This window comes from Phalaenopsis equestris, unplaced genomic scaffold (assembly GCF_001263595.1).
Source record: "Phalaenopsis equestris unplaced genomic scaffold, ASM126359v1 Scaffold000151, whole genome shotgun sequence".
In the NCBI taxonomy this organism is placed as follows: Eukaryota; Viridiplantae; Streptophyta; class Magnoliopsida; order Asparagales; family Orchidaceae; genus Phalaenopsis; species Phalaenopsis equestris.
Window position 1 is genome coordinate 1,216,905 of NW_018164593.1, and position 25,065 is coordinate 1,241,969.

The 25,065-nt window shown below is 38.1% G+C and overlaps 3 protein-coding genes across 3 annotated transcripts; 2 read left to right on the plus strand and 1 right to left on the minus strand.

The window, feature by feature from the left end:
* Window positions 1-2,089: 2,089 nt before the first annotated feature.
* Window positions 2,090-20,925, minus strand: LOC110021890 (metal tolerance protein 4-like; the record flags this gene model as incomplete). Its single annotated transcript, XM_020720593.1, is given in 8 exon segments — window positions 2,090-2,977; window positions 3,469-3,664; window positions 4,206-4,339; window positions 7,267-7,417; window positions 7,500-7,678; window positions 20,049-20,247; window positions 20,518-20,690; window positions 20,785-20,925. Coding segments are annotated over 7 exon segments (1,151 nt in total), but the record flags the coding sequence as incomplete, so codon positions are not given.
* A 194-nt stretch (window positions 20,926-21,119) lies between these two features.
* Window positions 21,120-23,095, plus strand: LOC110021909. Its single transcript, XM_020720619.1, has 2 exons — window positions 21,120-21,513; window positions 22,453-23,095. Exons 1-2 carry the CDS (start codon window positions 21,392-21,394, stop codon window positions 23,081-23,083), a joined length of 753 nt encoding a protein of 250 aa, XP_020576278.1. The 5' UTR covers window positions 21,120-21,391; the 3' UTR covers window positions 23,084-23,095.
* A 978-nt stretch (window positions 23,096-24,073) lies between these two features.
* LOC110021914 lies at window positions 24,074-25,065 on the plus strand. The gene is made up of 3 exons (XM_020720623.1): window positions 24,074-24,475; window positions 24,572-24,752; window positions 24,850-25,065. The coding sequence occupies exons 1-3, from the start codon at window positions 24,417-24,419 to the stop codon at window positions 25,054-25,056; spliced, it is 447 nt and encodes a 148-aa protein (XP_020576282.1). The 5' UTR covers window positions 24,074-24,416; the 3' UTR covers window positions 25,057-25,065.

Sequence of the window (25,065 nt, forward strand, 5' to 3'; positions counted from 1 at the left end):
AACTTATACAACAGCAGATTCAAGAGCCTAAAAATGTCAATTCCGTTGGTCTTTCAAGAGACTCTGACTCAGAGGCAAAAACCCATCTTGAATGAACAACTCGCGGCGTTCACTTAAAGCGAGCATGGAGCATACTCTTAACAAGAAGAAGAGCAACACTAAGGAGAAACTCTTGACAAAGAGCAAACAAGGAGAACTTGTACAATAGCATATTCAAAGCCTAAAAATCTCATTTTCATCATCTTTAAAAAAACTTGAGCTCCCAGACGAAAACCACATCCCGAATGAACGGCTCGTGACCTCCACTACTCCACTCCCTTCTAATCTCGAACTTTTGGATTCACCGCCCGCGATGTCCAAGAAACTCCGTCTCTGTCCCCTATGATCTTCATGAATCTCTTAACAACTCATCAAAATTGTCACTTTTCTCAATAAATCCAAACGAAGATAGAGGACTGGGTGTATTCTCTCCACTCTAGATTCCTATGTTGTGCCGCCCCTGCATCTCTCCTCCGTCGTGCGGAGATCTCACTGATCAACCGCCTCACCACGAAGGTCGTCCCTGCTTTTCTCCTTTGTCGAGCGCAGATCCCGTCGGTCGGCCGACAGCCTCTCCATGAAGGTCGCCCCAGCGTTTCTCCTTTCTCGAGCGCAGATCATGTCGGCCCGCCGACAGCCTCGCCATGAAGGTCGCCCCTGCGTTTCTCCTCTATCGTTAGCAGGTCTATCCGACCACTGACTGGTCGACACATATATAAGGAATGATTATTTCAGTCTATTTTTGCAGCTAAAACTCTTTCTAAATACCCGATAAAATTGATGAAGAAGTTTAAAAGTATGAGATTGCAGGTGAAAAAATTTCTAATATTTTGAATTTCAAATAAATTCAATAGTTGCTTATTTGCACGAATTTAAGACAATTATTTTTTGAACTATGCTTTCTACATCTAATCCATTTTAATTTCTAATATTTTGAATTTCAAATAAATTCAATAGCTGCTTATTTGCACGAATTTAAGACAATTATTTCTTGAACTATGCTTTCTACATCTAATCCATTTTGCACGTACTCATGCAACTCGGATCTGAGTAGAAAAACCGACAGCGATACCAAGAACGTTTGATAAGTTAAAAGTATGAAAAACGATTGACAGCGATGCAAGGTATTCAATTGACATTAAAACAAAAATAGACCATCAACACCAAGTGTAGAAAAACTGATGTCTCTAAAGTCGACATAGATAAAGCTCTGAAGATGGTTCCCTACCAAGTAGCAATAAATTCTACGAATAGTACAACGCAAATCACACCAGTAACAAGAGTTGGTGGCTACCCCGACGAAAGCAATGACAAGATCTGCTTAAGACAAATCGAAAGGCACGGCTCGACAGAGATGACGACCCAACCGAGCAAACAAGACACAAGCACTGTAAGACTTGTGTTGGGTGATAAGTACATCAAAATGACTGATGATCTTTTCCAAAGATCAGAGTCATCAATCAACACCAATAATAATCATAAGCAACTTTCGCGGAGAGGTAAAAGATTGAACAAACTGAAAACTTCACTTCTTCTTTCCATAATAAAAACTTGCAAATTTTCCTTAGGTTTCCTTACAAAAAAACTTCTTTACAAAAGTTTGATATACTTCACAAATATAAAAGAAGATAATAGAAAACATGCACTCTAAGTAACAGATCAAATCGATAGTTAAACTGTGTCAGCCGACCGACAACATATACAAAATAATCGATTCAGAGAAAACTGCTTTAGAGCAACGAGATAGCGCAAAAGATGTCAGAACGGAGCGTAGAGAGCGCCTAAACAGATAATATTGTCAGTAATACATGTGATCATATTTTTTGTTTTATAAATTTTATTTTCCTTATTGTAGTTGTCATTATTAAGAAGCAACAAAATCGAAAAACTTAATATATATACCGAAAAATGGTCTACAAAGATCTCATGAAAATCTAACAACCCAAATAAAAAAATAAATGACGAAAAGTACAAGGCATCATGAACCCGACACAACAGAGGCAACCGAGTGAATGACCGACTAGCCACCCTCACTATAGCCGGCCAATGAACCTTTGGCCACTCACTTCCCCTATCCAATCGGTCAGCCACCCCAATTTCCAGGAGGTCGACCGCCTCCAGTCAGCACCTTCATTCAAATGGCCATACCAACTGGCCACCGACCAAAAAACTAGAGCAACCCATACGACTCTTTTTAAAGCAAGGGTAATTATTTAATTTATATTTTGCCCTCCTATTTTCTATAAATAGAACTCTTTCATGCATTATAGAACATTTGGACCATCTTCTCTTAACCTCTCTCATCTAGGAAGACTCTCTCATTCTCAACATAATCACTACCTTCAAGAAATAAAAAGGGCCAAAATACGAGGACATTGCTCTTTGCCTCTATGGGCAAGTCTTCTTGTTCTCTCCCCCTTATTTTCTCTCTTTTCCTCTCCCTCGGTCTAATGCACTTTATTCCATGGGCATAATCTACATGACAACAAATATGGGTTCAATACCCACATTGAAAAAACAACTTATATCATTGTTGTTTAAAACCCTAAGCATTGGATAATATAACCAATAATTTGAATACTACAAAGATAAGTCAGTTTAAATGAGTGGTTTCAAATTTTTGTGTTAAAGAATCGAGTGGCATAAATATAGAAAGCAAAATTTAAGTGGTAGATATGCAATGCATGAGAATTGGGTGGTATGCATGAAAATGCCGCATATTTTGACGATGACCTAACTATTATTTTATAGCAGCTATTTTTCAGTTTTAAAATAATCCCCATATTACATGAATAATTACATGCAAATCAAATAATATACAAAATCGCTTGTCTCTCTCTCCTGATGTAAGATGAAATTGTGGGAACATGTGTGCAAATGATCCTAAGCAACTTATTATAGCCCAGCCACTACACAATTGTTTATGCAGTTTGATGCCCTGAAAAGATAGCATATAAAAAAAATGAGTGAATAAAAAATATTATGATAAGTTCATAAAACATCATATTCATCATATAGGCCCTTAACCATTGTCTGCTCCACAGTCAAAAGCAAAGTTTAAGATAAAAAAGAAAGATTTACATGCATACCACCCTATCACTATGTATTTTTATATCTAAAACTTAAATTTTAATTTTTATATTGCATGGAGATATATATATATATATATATATATATATATCACCTTTTAAAAGTTAACATAGTTGTATTTTTTATGTGAAATGAAAGTTTTGGGCATTATAAATGTAAAAAATAAAAAATCTAGGTGTTAGATATGTAAATTCATAGGATTGGGTGGTTTACATATCTAACACCTAAACTTTATTATAGTTATATTTGACACCTCACTATGCTCGTAAAAAAGCAAAAAGAAATCTAATTATAAAGCCGAACACAAGCTATTCACGAAAATTAAGCTAAATTGCATACCATTGAGCAGAAGGGTGAAGCTTTAGCTGCTGGGCAGCATGATTAAAACAGAATGCTCAGGCTTATGGTCACATTCGAAATCAAGGTGAACAAAGGCGCGCTCAACCTCTGGAAGTTGCTCAATCTTGACCTGCAGTGATTCTCCAATAGAATGAGCTTCTTTGAGAGGCAAGTCTTCTGGTAGCTCAATGTCAACCTATCATTGGATGTAATTTTAAAAAAATTAAGATAGGAAGAATGGATGATCTCTATACTACAGATTTTGTGAAAGAGAGAAGAAAAATTTACATACCTAGCACATAATTCTTATGAATTTACATATCTAACACCCGAACTTTCATATTTACATACATAGCAGATAAGGGTGTTCTAGGCTTGTACATAAAAATGAGTACTTCAATTTTAGAAAAAAAAAAGATAACAGCGTTATTTTTTATGTGTGTAAATATGACAGTTTAGGTGTGCATATGTGAATCTAGCACTTTCATTTGCTTCTCAAATTCTCACTTAAATATCAAAATTCATGAGAAAACCCCAACTCATTCTTTTTTTATTTTTTATCAAATCCTCGATGGCTTGATCATTTCAATGTGTAAATGCACCGATTTGATAGTCCAAAAAAAAAATCATGTGTGCTAGTTTTGTAAATAGCAATGTTTGGAGTTATATATGTAATTATCTCTATATATTACTCTAATTAATTACAACTCCCAAGGCAAAATAATTAAATGACATACCTCCACGAAGTAAAGAACTCCGAATGTATAAGCTCGAACAGTATCAACGCGTTTAATTTGAGGATCATGTCTTATTACGAGATAGGTGAGCTTTTGCAACATCTCAGGAGGGGCTGATTGACCGACCAGGGAGACTGTAACATGGCATCAGCATAGAACTTCAGTAAACAGAAACTCGCTATAGATAAAAATGTTTTTGCGGATAAATAAATCTTAAGAGTTGGTATGCATGTTAATAATTAAATACTTGTGGTGCCATTTTTATGTGATATTAAAAATTTTAGTGCTGTGTGTAAATATGAAATTTTAAATTTGAGATATGCAAATACATAAGAATTCTGTGCTATGTAAGTAATGCCCCAACAAGATATGCATATCTTTGTACAAACTGAGTTTGCAAAAATAATCTTAATTCACAGAAAGAAAATGCAAAATCTACACAACATAGCTTCTATTACTGCTCATGTTTGATGCAGAAATATTACTTATAGGTTCCAAGTTTCTCTACATGCTTCTCTTAAAGCTTGTCATGCTTGACAAAAGAGCTTTAAAAAATGAGCTGCGGACTATGTTCATTTTGTATTGAGTAAAATTGCTTACAGCCACTCAAACTTTAACTATCAATGGAAGTAATACTTGGGAAAAATGAACTATCGATTTTTTGTATTTGCATATGCCACAACTGTTATTATGTGGGCCTCATTGTGTCGATCAATTATAAACTCAAAGCCCAAAATTTGGCTGTTTAAACTTGACAATGAGTTTGCCGGGAGTTAGGGGGGGTGGTGTGCCCCCCTGCATTGGGTTCGGGGGCAAAAAAAAAAATTATGTATCTGCTTCCTCAACGCCTGACCAGCAGCGCCTCGCATCGGACCAGTAGTGCCCCAACGCCCGGAAGATAGCACCGTCGCGCCAAATCTAGGTTCAAAACCTGAGAGCACAACACTACATTGCTCGGATGCATCACTGCATCGCACATTTGGAGTCTCGTAGCGCCACTATCGCAGCGCCCCAATGCCAGTAACCGACTGAGTAGTTCACTTGAAGTTTCAGTTTTGCTTATTGGAATTGTATTGGATTTTGAATTCTCTTGTGCAAAGGAGAGAAGAAAAGCAACTTGGAGTGTCTCCAAAGTATAGAGAGATTTGAGTGTGATGTAATTTGTGTAATTCTCCTCATTTGCTTCATAGTGGATTTCTTGGTGTGATGTAAATTCTTGCGTTTTTCCCATTATCGGGGTTTTGCACGTTAGATCTTGTGTTTTCTTTGTTTTCTTTTCTTTTCTTTTTTTTTATATTTTTTGCACGCTTCTATTTAAAAGTTTTTATTCAGATCTCTCAAATTTATTTATGAGATTTAATCATCTCCCAACACAACAACGAACTCATTGAGAATTCAATGAAAGCGAAAGATATAAATTGGGACTTTGTTGTGTTTGTCAAGATTTGGATGGTGTATTTTAAATGGAAATAGTTTAAGTGTTAGTGAAATAGCAAGGAAAACAAAACAAAGTTTCAGGAGCACCATAGACAATTTCTTCTTTGAATTTTCATACATACCCTCATACAAGCAAATATGGCTAGCTAACATGTGCTTAACCAACCTCTACTCGTGCTTAAGCAAATCATTAAATAAGCGCATCAGGACTCAAAACTTAAGATGTGTAGCATTGACAACCGTGCTAAAGCTGTTCAACCAGTTAACATAAAAGCTTAAACGCAAAGGTTGCAGCGTAGGCTAATTTCACACTATATAACAAAAAATTCTTATGTATTTACATATTTCACACTGGAATTGTCAAGCATGGCACTTTGGTGATTTAAATCTATATATGAAAAGGTGTACTTCACATTTAAAAAGTGATAGCAGCGCGCGATTTTTTATTTTATATTAATGATTTGAGTGCTATGCGTGTAAACATGAAAATTTAGGTGTTAGATATATAAATACATAAAAATTATGTGATATCTGTGTAAATGCCCCTAAACCTAAGCTGATGAATCTTCACCATTAAGTTGATGCTTCTTCAGTCAGCAAAACATTGGGTAACTCTAGCACAAAATTTAATTAGTTAAGAATCATGTCCAAACTGGCAGAAATATGTCAAGAGGGAGAAATAAAGAAAATAAGAAAAATTAAGAAAATAAAAAACGTAATTGCAGATTTGAAGCTTGTGAATGAAAGTCTGAGGCTTGATAAACATTTAAGTGGAACAAATATATATGCAGGTAAAGAGGAAGAGGAACAAACCATAGATAAAAAAAATAAAAAATAAAAATAAAAAGACAAATTCACGAAAAAAGGTAAATAACTATGGATTTAGTTGAAGCAAAACCAATGCCTAATAGAATTACAAAGGATAAAAGATTAGCAGAATATGATACATATAACAGAAATACAAAAGTTTAGCAATACTAATGAAGTTGAGCTGGTGATAATAAAGGATAAAAGTACTAATATTTGAAGCAATGTCACTCACGAAATATAAACAACAGCTCAAATCTGGTGCCATTTCAATAATAAGATTAAAGGAATCCACAAACAATGAATCAAAATAACACTCATATTTATCATTTATGTGCTTGTATATGGAGTCTCAAATATTGAAATAAATGCTTTGTTTTAATGTTATCTGCAGTATCTGGAGTCCAGACTCCAAGATGAAACAGAGCCAAAACAAAGTTACTAACATGTACACAAATAGCTATGAGAGAAGCACTCTAGAAAGACCTGCAACAAACTCTTAAAAGCCTAAACATTGAAGTACTTCTTGAAAGGAAGATATACATACATACCACTCAATTGCTATGTATTTACATATCTAACACCAGAACTTCAATTATTACATGCATAACATCTAAGTATGCATGAAAAGGTGTATTTAACCTTTTAAAAGTTAGAATGGGGGTATTTTTTATGTGATACGAAAAATTTGGACAGTATAGAAGTAAAAAATAAAGTTTAGTTAAATATTTAAATGCATGTAAATGCTCCTTCTTGAAAAGGGTAAACCTATCAATTCAAATATTTAAATATCAGGTCATCAAATCAGTAGAAAAACCTGCATTTTCCCAGACAGTTCCTGACCAATTTATAATTGTATAAAGAGCAAGTACAATGGCTCCAGCAGGGTCAATCCACCAATAAAATTTATCACCAAGAATGGCAGCAGCCAAACCCACAACATTAGTAACCACATCAAAATAGTGATCCTGTATAAATATTTATAAAAAATTTAGAACCACCCATGCAAGAGAATAAACTATCAGAAAGACGAATAAAGATTTGACAGACCTTTGCATAGGCCCGAACAATATTGTTTCTGGATTGCCTACAATAAAGCCACAGAGCAAGTTTCACCACAGTGGCAGACAACATGATTGAATACAACCAAATCAATTGCACAGGGGACATCTTTTCAGAGGGTTTATTTGCTATCAACTGTTCAAGAGCCTGAACAAGAATTTGGAAACCTAAATGAATGAAAGAAAATATTGTTAATTTAGCATTATTATGATCATTATATATATATATATATATATATTCAAAACATAAGATGGGAATTTAAATACACAGCATACTATTCTTATGTATTTACATATCCGACACCTAAGCTTTAGAATGAAAGAAAATCTGTATTTAGATTTTTTTTTTTTGTAAAGCAATGATTAATTACTTTAGGAGAATTAAAAAAAAAAACTAGGAAGAAAAATTTGATAAGCATTTTCAAGATAACATATATCCTATTGATCAAACTATTTGGCATAAACAAAATGAAGAGTCTTTTTTCATCCATCCCACTGAAATGTCCAAAATCAAATGATGGCGTTCTTTTGTCCTTTTTCTACTAGGACTCACAACTATACAGTAACATTTTATCCTTCTTCATGCCTTTCATTATCTTAGTATGAAGAACATGGTAATGAGAGTTACTTGTTGACCTTAGAAATATATTAAAAAGGAAAAGAAATTAAAATATATTTAAAGCTATAACTACTCCCAATCTCTATAGTAGTTCTATTTCTAAAATCCCGGTCGAAACTGCTCCCGCTCCATTCATTCCCATATATGATATACCTACACCTAGAGTACCTGCAATCGAAATGAATCCTCATTTCAGTTAACAAAACATATGGTTCGAGCGTCTTAAACACTGAAACCACTTCTCTGCTTCTTCTCTCCTAGCCGTATGTGAAGCCCTTGATGCACGCAATCCCTCCTCTGCTAAGCCATGCTCGCCCTCTTCTGTTTATCCATTTCGTCAATAGAAATGTGGCTAAGGTAGCTATGAAGGCAACGACGGCATTGTTGCATGTGAAGGCCTCCGAAACATCCAACTTCTCTATTCAATCTTTCGCTCCAACCATTTTTACTGCCTTCCTCCTCGTGATATGATTCATGAGCCAGTCGTGACTAAAGGTAGCAAGAAAGCAATTCGAGATTACAACGTACATAGACATTCGGAAATTTCCATCCCCTCTCCTTTGTCTCCAAACAGAAACCCTTGCGATACTTTCGCTGAGAAGCAACGGTGTGATCGTAGAGAATAAGGAGCTCTAAAACTCCAAATTTCCCTGCCCGAAGCCACACAGCTCCTCCATCTTCAACTCCCTCATGATCCCACTCCTCTATCTCATGCAACTCACTTGAGAACAAATGAAGAAGCCACAGCCCTATTTGGCTGCATTCGGCTACACCGAAACCTGACTTCACCATCTTGGCTGCAGCGGAGGCACCCTCAATCTCTGCAGTGGCTGAATTAGATCTGGAGGTTGTGTTCATACTATCAAAGCGTGAGACAGGTGACGAATGTGAGCTTTACAAGAATAATGTGAAGCCTCTTAAATGTGGCCGCAAAGTCGAAATTCTCACCGAGAGCCTCAATCACAATCAAAAACACCATAAGAAAAGCTCTTCTCCAGATTTGAAGCAGGCTGATAGAGGTGAGTATAAAAGGGAGGATCAACTTCAGCAATTGATCGAGAGGGCAAAACCATTAGAGAAGTTAGAGACTGAATACAAAAGGTTTCTTAATGGAGAGGAAGAAGATAGCAGAAGATGCTTTGATAGATAATCACTTGCAAGTTAGACCTTTTGGAACTATTTTGGCTGATGGTGGAGCAGGTAGACTGCCTACAGAGAATGCTGAAATTAACAGAAAGAATAGCAAGCCGCTCAAAAGGATCAATAATAGTAAATACAAATCAATATATAATGATGAAAACACAGGAGCAAGTTTTTCATCAATGAAATTTGATACGCCTCAGCACCAAAGTCAGCAAACAAACCACGACGAAATCGGAGTAGATAGGTGGAAAAACATAAATAAGGGTTGTTCTTACAAAAACAAGCAAGGCACAAAGTTAGTCTACTATTCGAGAGGTAGATCTTCTCTCCCACACCCTAGACGTCACTAGGAACATCATAAGAAGAAAGAAAACATCAGCCACAACAAAACTATGCATTAATAAAAACCCTAGGTTCTCCCCTTAATAGAATCCCTTCCCAACATTTCAAAAACTTTCTTTCCTAACTTTCCCTCCAAACTCCCTTAATTTCTCCTCCTTGCATAGGTGATTATGGCCCTAGTGGACCACACTTCTCCCTTTCCTTCTTCTTCGACTCTCCCCGTTCACCCTGCTCCTGTCTGTCGCCAAGACCGACCCGTTTGTGGACCGGTTATGCTATCTTCAGCTGGTCCAGGAAGGACGGGCTCATTTCAACCGGTCCAGGGAGGATCAGCTCCTCTATAGGCGTAACATTAATCCCCTCACAAAAAGACTCATTGTCCTCAAGATGGAAAGATGAAAACTGCTTGTGGATCACCTCGTAAAGCTCCTACATTGCTTCATAGTCTAGTAGCCCCTTCCATTTAACCAATACTTCTTTTTCTCCCCCTACTCCTTGGCGCACTCCTTCGATCTCTAATGGCTCCAAAATCACCTCCAAGTCTTTTGTCAACGTCGGTGAGTGTAGTTGAGGATGTATGATCCCCAATCGTACGTCTCTGTTGTGACACATGAAAGACTGGGTGTAGTGCGAACGATGGTAGTAACTTCAAACGATAAATCACTTCCTCGATGTGCCTCATCACTTCATATGGTCCATAGTATCATGGTGAAATTTTTTCGCTTCTTCTGGCCAATATCTTTTATGGGTAGGGTCTCAGCTTCAAGTAGACCACGTTCCACTAGTTCAAACTACACCTCTTCTATGTTCATCCAATATCATTTTCATAATTTATTGAGCTCTCAGTAAATACCCCTAAGCTCTACTAATATCGTGTCCCTCTCCTCTAAGTATCGATCGACATTGGATACTGATATGGCGCCATGTCAATAATGTACCAAGTGAGGTGGATCCCGCTCATACAATATCTTACAATGAGTGGTCTGTGATGCGGTGTGGTATGACTTGTTATACCAATATTCGGTCCAGGGAATCTACTTGACCCATAACTTCGATGTATCAGAAACAAAACAATGTAGGTATCTCTCAACATTCCTGTTGAACACCTCCATCCATCCATCAGTCTAAGGGTGATATGTTGTGCTCCTCTTGAAGACTGTCCCTCGCAACCTGAATAGTTCTTTCCAGAAGTAGCTGAGGAACGATTTGTCTCTATCCAAAACAATTGATTATGGTACTCTACGCAAACAAACCGTTTCCCAGAAAAACACCATCATGACCGAGACTGACGTGTAGGTATGTCGTAAGGAAATGAAATGTGCATACTTACTCAGAGAATCCACGACCACCATGATCAACGTGCACCATTCTGACCGTGGCAATCCCTCGATGAAATTCATCGTCACTTCTTCCCAAACCTTTCCCAATAATGCTAATGGTTGTAGTAACCCTACTAGTATTGTGGTCAAGTACTTGTGTCGCTAACATGCATTGCACTTTGCCACCATATCCTCGACATTTCTACGCATCCGCACCCAATAAAATTCTACCACCAAACTGTTGGCATCAATTTTTGATGTCACATGTGTGGGATGTCTACATGAGCTAATTGGGGCCACGCTTCATGCATATGTTGTTTCCCGTAGCTCGAGACATCCGGTTGAGATCATCTGACACGTGTGAAGGGCACGCGGCCAGAGTCGTTCTGTTATACTTTGGCTTTCGCTTAAGCGAAGACCAGTTGTCATTCTGCTCGTCGGACGACTCCGATCGGATCAACGAATATTATGTGCCACGTCATGCGAAAAATTAACCCGAATTGGCTTGCCCACCGGAGAACTTGGCTGGATAACTTTGGATGATGCAACGAACCACACGAGTGCGTCCGGAACGTCAATTTTTTCTAGGGAGGACACCATTTCGCTACAGCTTCGCAATCAGGCTAAAATGTGTGAGTTATAATTTTAGCTCAATCGTCGTAAAGGTTGTCCGAACGATCACGGATGACGAAACAGACCACACAAGTGCGTCCAGAACATCAATTTTACCTAAGAAAAACGTTCATTTCACCACATAAAATGTGTGAGTTATAATTTTAGCTCAATCGTCGAAAAGGTTGTCCGAACGACCACGGATGACGAAACAGACCACGCGAGTGCGTCCAGAACATCAATTTTACCTAAGAAAAGCGTTCATTTCACCACGGAATAAAAAAATATTAAATAACCCTATTTAAATCTTACGCACGCGACTTCTCCCCCCGGCCACAATTCGTGAAAACCCTAACCCCAAAAGTTTGCCACCTTCGCTCGACACCCACCCCCGCCGCCTGGAGCCCGCCCCAGCCGGCGAGATCCTCAGACGCCGACGTCCTCCTCCACGCCGGCGTCCTCACTGGCAAACTCTCCCTCATGTGGTTGCCACTCTTTATTCTTTTCTTCTCCTATTATTCTCGGCCAACCCCGCCACCGCCCCCTGCTCCTCTCCTCGTCGGCGCCGCTCTTCTAACCTCCTCCTACGCCGACACCTTGCTGCTGCTGGTCCGAGCTCTCCCTCTCCGACCTCCTTTTCCAGTCCGAGCCTCCCTTTTGCCGGCCTTCTTCCTTGGTCGAACCCTCCCCTTCGCTTCCCCTCCCGCCGGCAAGGTCTCCTCTGACGTGCTTCTTGTCGGCTAGCTGTTCTCCTGCCTTCGATGTGCAAACCAGCCACCTCTTGGGCCAAAGAAATGTGACCTAGGGCATGTTTCGTGGCTCCTTCGTCGGCGATCCACCTCACCGACGACCACCTCCTCTTCACTGACATCCTTCTTGGAGACCTCGCTGTCTCTTCATTTTCATCGGGGTGGCAACGACTTCGTAGCATGTAGAAGCCCGTCCAATCCCTCTCAAAAAGATACTTTTTTTGTTATATTTTCATATGCCCAAATCAGCTATTTTTTGGTACTTTACATACCTCTCTTGCTCACATTGGCTATTTTAGGATCTCTTTATCTTCTTGTTGTTGAGCCCCTTTGAGCCATTTTGCTTCTTGACTTCGTCAATATCATTTTAACGGTCTGATGCCAATGAGTTGCAGCTCGTTTGGGATACGACGATTTGTCTTTTGCCCCTATGTCTCAGCCGTGCTTTGACGCATTGGGAAATCTCCGTCAAGGTAATTTAGGTTATTCCGTGGGCTCCATATGCTGATTAGCTGCTACCCATTTGAGATGTGAGAGACTCACTCTCTGTCTGATAGCTTAGCGAGAGCTTTGAAGCATCATGACATTCCCACACAAAATAACATTCCTTTGATAGCCTATACCCCAGGTCTATGATAATATAAAACGAAAACACTTTTATCGAGAGTATTCTTTGATGTCCCTCATGATATAATTAACTAGTACAAATACGTTCCTCTGGGAGTGTTTTTGACCCCATAACAGGAACATACATCCGACTCTTTGATTATGAGTAGTCTACGTAAATACTTCTTTTGCGGATATTGGTTGATCCAAGGTGCCTTCGTCTGATCTTGTTTGGGTAAACATTTTTAACATATCCTTGCGAGGTTTTTCGCACGTAGACTCTCCACATTTTTCTTTTCTCTTATTTGTCATTTTGTTGTATGTCCATTCTTATTCGGTTCATCTCCTCTTCGAATCAATGATTTGATTCGGAAAAGAGATTTATTTGAATGAGAGAAGTATACGACGATCGACAAGCTGACTTTTTTTTTAAAATAAAAAAAGTGAAAAATGAACGGAAACACAAACAACTGTAGGTTTTATACACCCATGAATGTCCCCTGATCGCACTGTCATGAAACTCTTGCAATAAGCTGGGAGTATACTCTGACGCCTTGGGTAGCACGATTCACCCCTAGTGGAGCAGTTGTTTTCCACTCAATGCATATCCTGGATGATTGTTCGGATCTTGTAGTAATCTGGCTCTTATCTTCCTCAGCTCTTCATCCCCTACGATCTCCTATTCCAAGGCTTCCCAATATATGACCAAAGATACTAATAGGGCCGTCAATTGGGGTTGTTCCACCTTTCTCGACAATGCATCAACTGCCTTGTTCTTCAATCATTGCCGGTACTGAATCTTGAAAACATACTCAAGTAGCTTGGATAGATATCTTTGATGCTACTCAGTCACCATCCGTTGTTCCAAAAGATACTTTAAACTCATCTGATTTATTCTGATAAAAAAATGTCATCCCAGCAAGTAAAGCTGCCACTTTTAAATAGCCAAGAAGATGACCAACAATTCCTGTTCATATACTGACTTTAGCCTCGCTTTAGCTGTCAGAACCAGGTTGAAGTAGACAATCGGCAGCTGATCCTGCATGAGCGCTGCTCCGAATTCATATCCTAATGCATCTGTCTCCACCACAAATGAATTACTGAAATCTGGAAGTGCTAATGCCGGTACACTAGTCATGACCCTCTTCAGATGCTCAAATGTCTGTGTTGTTGCTTCCTCCAATTTGAAATTATTTTGCTTCAACTGCTCCATCAATGACCATGTTATCGTGTTATATCCTCTTAAAAACTTCTGGCAGTAGCATGTCAGTCACAAGATCCTCTCAACTCCTTCAAATTCCTTGATAAGGGTCAATCAACCATAGCCTTGATCTTGCACTGATCCAATATTATTCCCGTTTTGGTCACCACATGTCCTAGATACTCCGCCTGTAATTGAGCAAAAGAACATTTCTTCAAGTTAGCATACACAACTGGTGTTCCCTCAACGTCTCCATGACTGCCCTTTGGTGCCCCACAAGTTATGTCTCTGTACGACTATAGATCAGAATATCATCAAAGAAAATCAGGACAAATTTCTAGAGATAATGTTGAAAAACCGTATTCATGAGAGATTGAAATGTCGTCAAGGCGTTAGTGAAGCCAAACAACATCACTAAGAACTCATGATGTCCTTCATGTGTCTTGAATGTTTTCTTGTGCAAATCCGCCGGCTTCATCCTAATATGATGATACCCTGACTTAAGATGAGTTTGTGAGAAAAATGAATGCCCCATAAATCTCATCTAGCGACTCATCAATCACAAGAATAGGAAATTTTTCCAACACTGTTTCCTTGTTCTAAGTCCGGTAGCCCACACAAAATCTCTAACTACCATATTTTTTCTTCACCAACAGGAACTGGAAAAATAGCTCACACTAGGTCTGATAATCCCAATCTCGAGCATCTCCCGGATCAGCTTCTCCATCTCATCCTTCTGAATCTAGAGGAACTTGTATGGTCTAACGCTGATTGAAGAAACACCCTCCTTCAATGTAATAAAGTGCTTGTGCTCCCTCCGAGGTCATAACCCACTTGGAAGCTGGAAAACATCAGTAAACCCTTATGGAAACTCTATCAACTCTGAATCTCGAACCTCCTCAATGCTCTGCAACTCCACAAAGTAACTCGGTCCTGCTCCCAAAATCAACTTGACCATGGTTTTGCATAAGCTAACACCTCCTCCAAGCAACACTTTTCTACCCTCCACTTGGAAATCCATCATTAAGGACTTCCAATCCACCTTCATCTCTCTCAATGTTCACAGACACTTCATCCTCAGAATCACATCTGTGTTGCCCAAATCTAAAGGAAGCAAGTTTTCCACCGCCTATAGGTCGTGTAGTGTCAAAACCCCTGTCGCCATCATGACTTCAAAGCTCTTTGAAGTCACCAGCTTCAACCCTAACTTCTCTGATTTGAGATAAAGTTATGTGTGGTCATGTTATATACCAACACCACAATTGGTTCTCTAATGCATTCCCTCATCTTCATGTTTCGACTAAGGGTAAATCGCACCACCGAATTGAGGGGCACCTCCGCCACATCCAAATGCATATGCTCCTCCTCTGTTGCTTCCTCTTCTGATCCTTCAGTCTCTGTAACATCCTCTTGAACTAAAATAACTTGAAGGGCGCACTCCTTGCAATGGTGTCCAGGGGCGTATTTGTCATCAAAGCACTAGCATAATCTTTTGGTTCTTTTGTTCTGCACTTCTGCATCTATGAGGCACTTGAAATTACCCCCGGGCTGGGGTCCGGTGCTTTTCTCCTTCGATTCACTTTTTGAAATAAAAATTGTCCAGGTCATTGGTGTTCTGGCTGTCATGGTGTTCTTGTAGAATCCCCTAGTGTTGTCGCCTTTTTCGGTTTTCTTCACTTGTTTCTTATCCTTCATCTTCCATCATCTGGGCAAACTCCATCATTTCCCTCAATCTACGCGGTTTCAAGGGGCGGATGGCTACTATTATGTCGGGTTTTAGACCTTTCAAGAAGTTCTTTTCCAGTCCTACTGTAGAAATCCCCCTCGACCTCTCCGATAAGAGCTTGAATTTCTGTCGATAATCCATAATCGTCCCCTCCTGAGTCAGAGCATAAAATTGTTCTTGTAGGTCTTATTCCCAAAATAGCTCGGAAACGCTTCAACAGGAAATCCTTAGACCACTACCAAGAGTACATCAAATATCTTGCCTTCATCCACTGGAACCACGCTAAAGCCTTTCCCTCCAAAATCCAAACATAATCCCGCTGTCATGAGCATTTCTTCCTTAATCATCTTGTTGATTGCAAAGTATCGTTCCACTTGATACACCAATCCATGTGTATCCTCCCCTTCAAACATCGGCTTCTTCAATTTTCTGACCCTTGCATCTCTACCTCAATTTCTACTCCCTCTGAAATTTCCCACCATGTATCTAGGGTGAAACTCCCTTCTGTGGGCATATTCCGACTCCTGATTCCCTTCTTCCTCCATCATATATTTTCACGCCCCTTCCTCCATTCCTTCTCCAATTTTCAACCCATTCCCCTCCATCGGAAGTTTCCACTCCCCCTTCTTTCAGAGTCTCAAGGGGGCGCTCTTATAAGTAGATGATGTCATCTTCGTTGTCTTCTCGCTCGATTTCCTTTCCTTTTGGCCTGACCAAAGATTCCGTGATCAACCTTTGGTTAGAGTTTGCAACTGGAGTGGTCGGCATGACCTTGGATTGCATCTCCATGAGCTTTTTTAGCATCACCCGCATTTCTCATATGCCTACAAATCTATCATTCATTCGACTTTCAATAGAAGAAAATTTGTCCTCAATAGTCGCAAACCTTTCTTCCATTCCAGATTGGATTTGCTCTAATCCTAGCACATCATCATTTTTTGCTGCCCTCCCACCAAGATCTATGCTATGATACCAATTTAATATGCCTCGACACCAAAATCAACGAACAAACTACAACAAAATCACAATAGAAAAGTGAAAAAACAAAAACAATGGCAGCTCTTATAACAATCAAAGGAAAGATACAAGGCTGATCTACTATGTAAGAAGTAGATCATCTCTCCCACACCCTAGACGTTACTAGAAAAACCACAAGAAGAAAAAAAACAACAGCCACAATAAAAACATGGGAAAGATACAAGGCTGATCTACTATGTAAGAAGTAAATCATCTCTCCCACAACCCTAGACATTACTAGAAAAACCACAAGAAGAAAAAAAAACAACAGCCACAATAAAAACATACATAAAAAAATAAAATTCTAAGTTTTCCCCTTAATAGAATCCCTTCCCAGTATTTCAAAAACTTTCCTTACTAACTTTCCCTCCAAATTCTTTTAATTTCTCCTCCTTGCATGGGTGATTATGGCCCTAGTGGACCACACCCTCCCTTTCCTTCTTCGGCGACTCTCTCAGTTTGCTCCACTCCTATCTGTCACCAGAAAGGATCGGCTCCTCTATAAGCAAAACAAAATCATACGCAAGTGATCCATCTTCGCAATCCCTCACTGTCGTCAATGTTGCCCTCTCATAAAGAAAGCTTTAAATGCAGGGAAATTGTGTTCTCATAAATAAAGCATATTAATGTCATTTTTAAAATGTTAAACCATGACTACATATGTGCATTCGTCATCGGTTTCGCAATATATTGCGAACGAACAAAAGATGATATTTTAAAAGCTTAAAGTGAATCTGTGCATGCATTAATATATTCATTCAAATTATGTAATTTTATATAACTTCAGGTCTGACACGTATCTTTTAAAATAATTATTGATTCAATTCATGTTTTAAAATCATATAAATTGCCTTGAGACATACAATGTTATCTTAAGAAATCAAACAAATGAAATTAAAAACACACATATACTCCACCAAATTAACTAAATGTTTAAAATTAAATAGTCTAAGAATGTTGTACGGGTCAAAGTCGAATTTCCACTCAAATAATTCTAGCTTTGAAAAGCGTGCAAAATCCTTTCAAAAAAATCTATGATTATTTAAAAGTTAAGATGCCTCATGTTTTAAAAATGAAATTCAAAATAATCAAATCATGCATGCTTTCAATTGGGTCACTTTGTCTTTAAGAAATGATTGTAAGTCCCGCTCAATTAATTTGACATTCCTCCTCTGAATGACTGGAGTTGACAAGTCTAATAATTTTAATAACCACCAAAAAAAGAATATAAAAATTTGCAATTACAAATCACCTAGTTTTATCCCCTCCTTATAAAAATTAGAATTGACGAATCTAAGGTTTTATATCTATTAAAGTGTAAAATGTCAAATAAATTTCCAACATAAATATTTTGATCGAATCTCTGATGATGGATAAGTTGAAACACTACATATTAATATGAGCTTTAATACATGAAATCTCCTATTTCCTCTTTCTTTGTTGAGAATAGTGTTACAAATTAATCATCTTGTCCATGCATTTCCCAGAAAAACAATGTGGTTGAAGTAACAACTTTTTTTGGGATGTCATTATCATATCTTGCTAAATAATGATTCAATTGTTCTCCATTGCGTAGGGTAAGGCTACTCAATTTTTTTTTATTATCCCTCAAATTTTCCTTTATGTTGATTTTGTTCAATTTTTTAGCCTAGCCCACACGAAAAATTCTCATCTCGCTCAATTTGATGCATATTTAAGGTTATACCTGCACTTAGTCCCTCTCTATCTCTCATAATTCATGCCTTCATAATTCTCCTCTATTAGTCTACATACCACGTTAGTCGTGATGGTTGCTACTGCTCCCTTACAATTTTGTATTCATAGTATTAACTCCATCCACCTCATCGACTATGATTAAGCATTCACCTAAACTTAAGCGCTGAAATATACATCTTCCTATTCCATTGTGAAAATATAAACGACATTATAATAAATACGGCTACTCCTGTTTATATCCTTTGATCATCTATAATCTTTCTTTTGTCAAGATTGCATTGTCTTCATCTACTATCTCTATTCTCACAATTTATCTTAAGGATCAACTAGAAGCTAGCTAGAGGTTTATAATAGGCACCAAAATGAATGCTTTTATTTATTTTCATGCCAATGATTTGGTTAAGCCTCATTCTAGGTTTAAGCACACTTCATGTTGCCAGTTCTTTTCTATAAAGTTACCATCCATAACATTTTATTGAATGCTATAAAAGCTTTGATTAGTTACAAAATGGTATACAGAGGTCCATCACATCAACCATTTTAAGACTTTCTTCTCAGTAGCTTTGCTTAATTTTTTTCATCGTCTTCTCTTTATTGTCATTATTCAAGGATAAAATATGCTCCAAATGATTCAAGTATGCTTTTCTCTATAGAGATCTGCCAATAGCTACTTATACAGAGCAAACTTTAGGATAGAAAACTCAAGAGAAAAGCAAAATATACGGATGTAAAAAAGTTGTATGTGGATTAAAGAAAAGTCATTGCTATTGGTTTGACAGACTCTGTAAAGCTCTCATCGGTATTAGACTATAAAGAAGCGCTATTGATCATTCCATCATTAATGACTCTCTTCTCCCAACACTACGATTCTTACAATGGATGATGATGGCATTCTTCTAAGTAGGAATTACACTCCTGACATTAATGAAATAAAAAAAATATCTTCGAAATATATTTGTAGCAAAATATTTGAAGTACTTGAATTACCAAAAAAGTGCTAAATACATGTTACCAGAAAAGTCTTCAACGGTACTTAATCATTAATGTTGGAAATTGAACTCTTCATTATATAAACCCAAGTAATCCTTACTCGTAAAACATCACAAAATCATAAGCAAATATAAACATGAAAGGGAGGACAACAAGAGAGAACGGAAGAGAAAACAAATCTACTAGTAGAGAAGAGCTGAGAAGAAAAGGAAAACTATCATCAATGCTTTTTTTCTCCACGTCCAACTTTCAGCTACAAAACAGGTGATTGTGTTACATCTCAATCAACACAGACAAAGTGATATTTTTGCCTTTAAGCTTTGCAGTGAAAAACACAAATGTTGAGACTACTGAAACTGCCTTGGAAATCCAAACCCTTATAATTGAAGTAGCCAAATCCTAATTAAAAAATTTCAGGAATACCAAGAACTTCAGCCCATTAAATAAGAACAACTAAAGAGGGAAACAGAAAAATGACTAAGACATAAGCAGGAATACCTAGAGTAGCCATTATAGCAGCAAAAACAATGATGCCCACAGGTTGTACTCTCAATTTGCCAATTGGAAACCGGTAAATGTTCACCTTTTTCATATACAAATGAGTAAACCACAAAATACCGCCAGCCATAAGGTCCAACAAAGAATCAAGAGTGGAAGCAGCGATGGCTATTGATCCACTCCTTATTGTAGCATAAATCTGCACTTTCCAATAAATTTATTCGGTGACTTGATCAATACACTGAACCGATGACAAATTTTATAAATAACAGAATGTAAATTTCCCATTTTATACGTAACAGAATGCTGACTAGTTTTTTTTTTTTTTTTTTTTTTTTTTTTTTTTTTTTTTTTGTAGGATTGCCGCTCTCCTCAGTTTTAAGGTGAAGGCAGCTCTACCAGCTAAGCCGAACATTGTGAATCTACGGACTTTAATAAACCAAAATAATAATAATATTAAACATGATACCTTCAGTGCTAATAGAAGAATATTAGCATAATTTGAAATTTTCATAGCAAATTCACTCTCTGCTATCTCCGCCTTCTGCTCTTCTTCAGTGACGGAATCAGGCTCGTTCAAAGCATCCACTTCCTCAAAGGATCTCAGAGTCTCGAACTGCCTCTGATAGTATTCTTTCTCTCCTAACCAATTTCGACAACAGGACAAGCCAAAACATATCCGCGTACGGGAATCGTCATTAGCAAAAAGAAACAAAAAACCAAAAAAGGGCAATACCTTTCTTCAATCCTTCGACGTTAGATGTGACGAAGTCCGAAGGCTTCTCAGGGTCGACACCTACCCTCACCTTCTCAGGGAGTCTCATGAGGAAGCCCCTTCGCAGAGATGTCACCGAGTTCCTGAACCGAACCATTCCGGAACCCATCCCGGCCCCTGCCGCCGATGGTGTTGGCGGCGGCGGGATCGGTTCGTCATCTTTAAGCAGCGCAGCCCGGAGCTCTTCGCCTCCTCTTCCTTCCCTCCCTTCCATTCCCAAACTGTACGAATCCAATGCGCAATGGAGGGGTAGGTTGCTAGCAGACACCGCACGCAACTATGCTTGCGGTGTCCAATGGAAATATGACACCTGGAATAGTGGGCCCCACAACTTAAAAAATTAAATTGAGACATGTATACGGCGCGACCCGGCCCGAATCTGGCCCGAAACGTGTAAAAGTTAACTGAGCGCCTGAAAGAAACTTATTCCTCGAAAAACCAAACGACGCCCGAGCGAGGATCGCACAGAGGACCTTCATTCAATCTTTATTCAATCTTTTAGGGTTTTTGAATCAGATAAACTCAGGCTGTTAGATTTGTCGTTGGAAACCGAAGAGAGCCAGTGAGAATGGAGACGGAAGAGCCCGTGATAATGGAAACCGAAGAGGAATCGACAATGCAAGCCGAGAAACCCAAGAAAAAGGAAGGAAAAGAGCGAAAGAAGAAGGAAAGCGAAGAGGGTTCATCCAGGTAATTTTTATTTTAGTGTTTTTGAGTTCTACACACGTGCACACAATATTACCTTTAAAAATCATCATTAAACAGCAATAAAACTTGCTATTTAATTATAATACAAAAGCAACCACTATTTAACAACACCTTAAATCTCAACTCAGTATTACAGAAACAATGTTATGATAATAACAGAATACAACGAAGAAATGACCAGAATATAACCTTAATTCTACATCAAAATATAACCTTAATAATAATAATACCCGAATACAACTGAAAAACTTCTATAATATAACCTAAGCACTAATTCTGAGTAACACTAGAATATAACGTTATCCTAAATAATATTACCTGAGTATCACAGAGATAATACTATAATAATTACAGAATACAACGGAAAAACTACCAGAATATAACCTTAATACTACATTGGAATATAACCTTGATAATATTACCTGAATACAACAGAAATACTTCTATAATATAACCTAAGTACTAAACCTGTACAAAAAAATACAACAGCAGTACAACAGCAACACAACCATAATATAACCAAAACACTACCATGTTATCCTAAATAATATTACCTGAGTATCAGAGAGATAATACTATAATAATTACAGAATACAACGGAAAAACTACCAGAATATAACCTTAATACTACATTGGAATATAACCTTGATAATATTACCTGAATACAACAGAAATACTTCTAGAATATAACCTAAGTACTAAACCTGTACAAAAAAATACAACAGCAGTACAACAGCAACACATCCATAATATAACCAAAACACTACCATGTTAGAATACAACGTAAGTATCACCATAATATAACCTAAATAATACTATGCTAGATCACATAATATTGCTTAAATATTACCATTGTATTCCCGTAATAAAACATTTATACATAACCCCTTATATTTTTTTGCACTATTTTGTTTGATGTAGGTTTGTGAACCCAAGGTCCATCAGTTCTAGATGTCGACCATCTGTAGTTCGAGATGCACTTGATAAGGTCAGGCTTGTCGTATCTGACGGGATGATGAATGAGCTGAAAACCTTGAATGTTGATCAGTTCTTTGCACTTCCACCTTATCCCCAAGACAATGTGGTCACACTTCAAATATTGCAATGTTGGATACATGAAAAAATGGTTTTCAGACTGGGAGGGAAAGAACTGAGGATTAATCCTGATGAAGTTGCCCTCTTGGTTGGCATGCCAAATAGAGGAGAAGTTCCAAAGTGGAAGAAAGTTCCATCCTGTGGCGTTGATGCCCGTCAAATGAAGGCTGATCTGTTGACCTTCGGAACTGGGGAGTCTTCTGCCCCTTTTAATCAATTGTATATAAACTATCTGTTATCAAATTTATTTTTTCCGTCTAGTAATTTCAGTGTATCCAAAGGACTTTACATCTTTGGAGAGAATGTAGATACATTTGCTTCATTTAATTGGCCCGCTGCGCTATGTGAATATCTTATTGAGCAAATAAATGCGGTTGCCATCAAAATAAGGCGGAACCGGCCTTTGGGATATATAAATGGTTTTCTTTTTTTGCTAACGGTAAGTACATCGTATTAAAACCAAATGCTATTTATTTTGATTTCTTTGTCTAAAGCTAAATATGTCTTTTTCACACAGCTCTGGTTTTATGAGCACACTTCTTTGATTACTCCTGCGAATCCTGAGGCTAGACCTCGAATGTTGAGGTGGCCAACAACTGTAAGCTTGAGCTCATCCCAACTGGATATAGCTTTTAAGATGTTGACTCCTGATCAGGCAAGTTACATATATCTTTAATTTCCAATTAAATTATTATGTCGTTTTGAAACTATTAATGATGAAAGCATTTCTTTTTGAAATTACTCGCAGGTTCATGATAAATTTTTGGATCTGAAAGAGGATGAGTTCAATTTATTATCCAATCCAGATGAAGGATTACCTGGTCCAGTTTCTATGACGCAAGTCCAGGGCAGAGCACAGGCACCTGCATCATTTGATATGGGGCCAGTTGATTCAGGGGACATCGCCCCGGAGCCATTGTATAACACAATAAATAAAAGCATGGAATCAATAGTCCAGCTGCTTAAAGGGCAAGAAAAATGGTTCACTGAATTTCAGGGAACCTTGAATACAATAACTGTTGGAGTATCGAGTTTGCAGGGCCAAATGTCGGTGCTGGAACATAAGTTTGATAAATCTGAAAATATTCCAACTAATAAAGGAAAAGATATCGGAATAGATGATCCCCAGCCAGCCTCCCCTCATGGGTGGAGTCCTCACGATTTTGTTACCCAGCATTCAGCTTCTGTTGATGTTACCCAGCATAAAGATTCTGTTGGAGAGGAGAGAATCCAGCCGTCATATATTGTCGAAGAAGGAACCCCTGTTGAAGGAGAAAAAGTTGAACAGTCTGTTTCCAGCTTAATACAGGGGGTTAAGGGTAGACGAAGCAGAAGAAAGAAGGCGGTGAGTTCACCTTTCACTGTCTTTGAACTGAAGAGACGAAAAACAACTGCGGAAGTCGATGAGGCGATGATCCCCGGGGAAGACGCTGATGTACATTCCACCGACATAGTAGAAGCACAACAAATTCCCGAAGAACCAATAATAGACCCTGTAGCAGAGATGGGTCTTCAAATAATTGTATTTTCTGGTGTACATACGGACCTTAACGTAGAGGGGCAACAAATAGTTGAAGATGAAGTTGTAGCAGGATCACCTGTCCTAGCAGTGACAACTGAAGGAGATGTACCAGATGCTGTTAATGTGTTATTTGGAATTTGTTTTTGATACATAGTCTTATATCATCTAAATTACTTGTGTATTTCAGATGAGCAGGTGATGTGACATAATTTCTTTTTTCTTGTAGCCTCTTCCAGCTGTCCCCCAGATCGACTATCCCGGCAGATCTATGATATCAGCTGAAACGCAGACGGTGATCGATCAGGTCATGGCGAAGTACATCAATGAGTGAGTGATTCTGTGTTTTTTATAATGAAAATCTTTTGGGGTTAAGTGAATGAAGATAAGTTCTTTACTATATTTAGAATTTGTATTCTCATGCAGGAGTGATATTATAGTGCACTTGAAAAACATTTTTATAGATTGTCGGGCAATGATGGAGTTATTATGCAATGGCATGGTAGCAAATGATCATGTCGACGCTCAGGCTATGATTTTGAACAATAAGAGGAATGCAGATCCATCTCTTTTTAGGCCCTACATTTATGTATCACCACTGTACTGGGTAAGACTACATCTAAATATCTAAACGAGCAAGGTATAATTATATTAAGAATTTCAAAAATAATATGAATATGTCAACTCTTGGTTTTATTATACAGGCATATCATAAAATGGGTAACCCCAAATCATTTCTGACTCATATCACCAAAGAAGCAGTTCTTAAAGCTGATATCATTATGATTCCTGTTCTGAACAACCAACACTGGGTTTTATTGGTCGCTGAGCTGCGTGAGGGGAAGTGGAAAATGTACGACTCATTACCCAACCAGATGCACAAAGCCGTGTGCAACGACGTTGTAAGTTAATCTCAATTG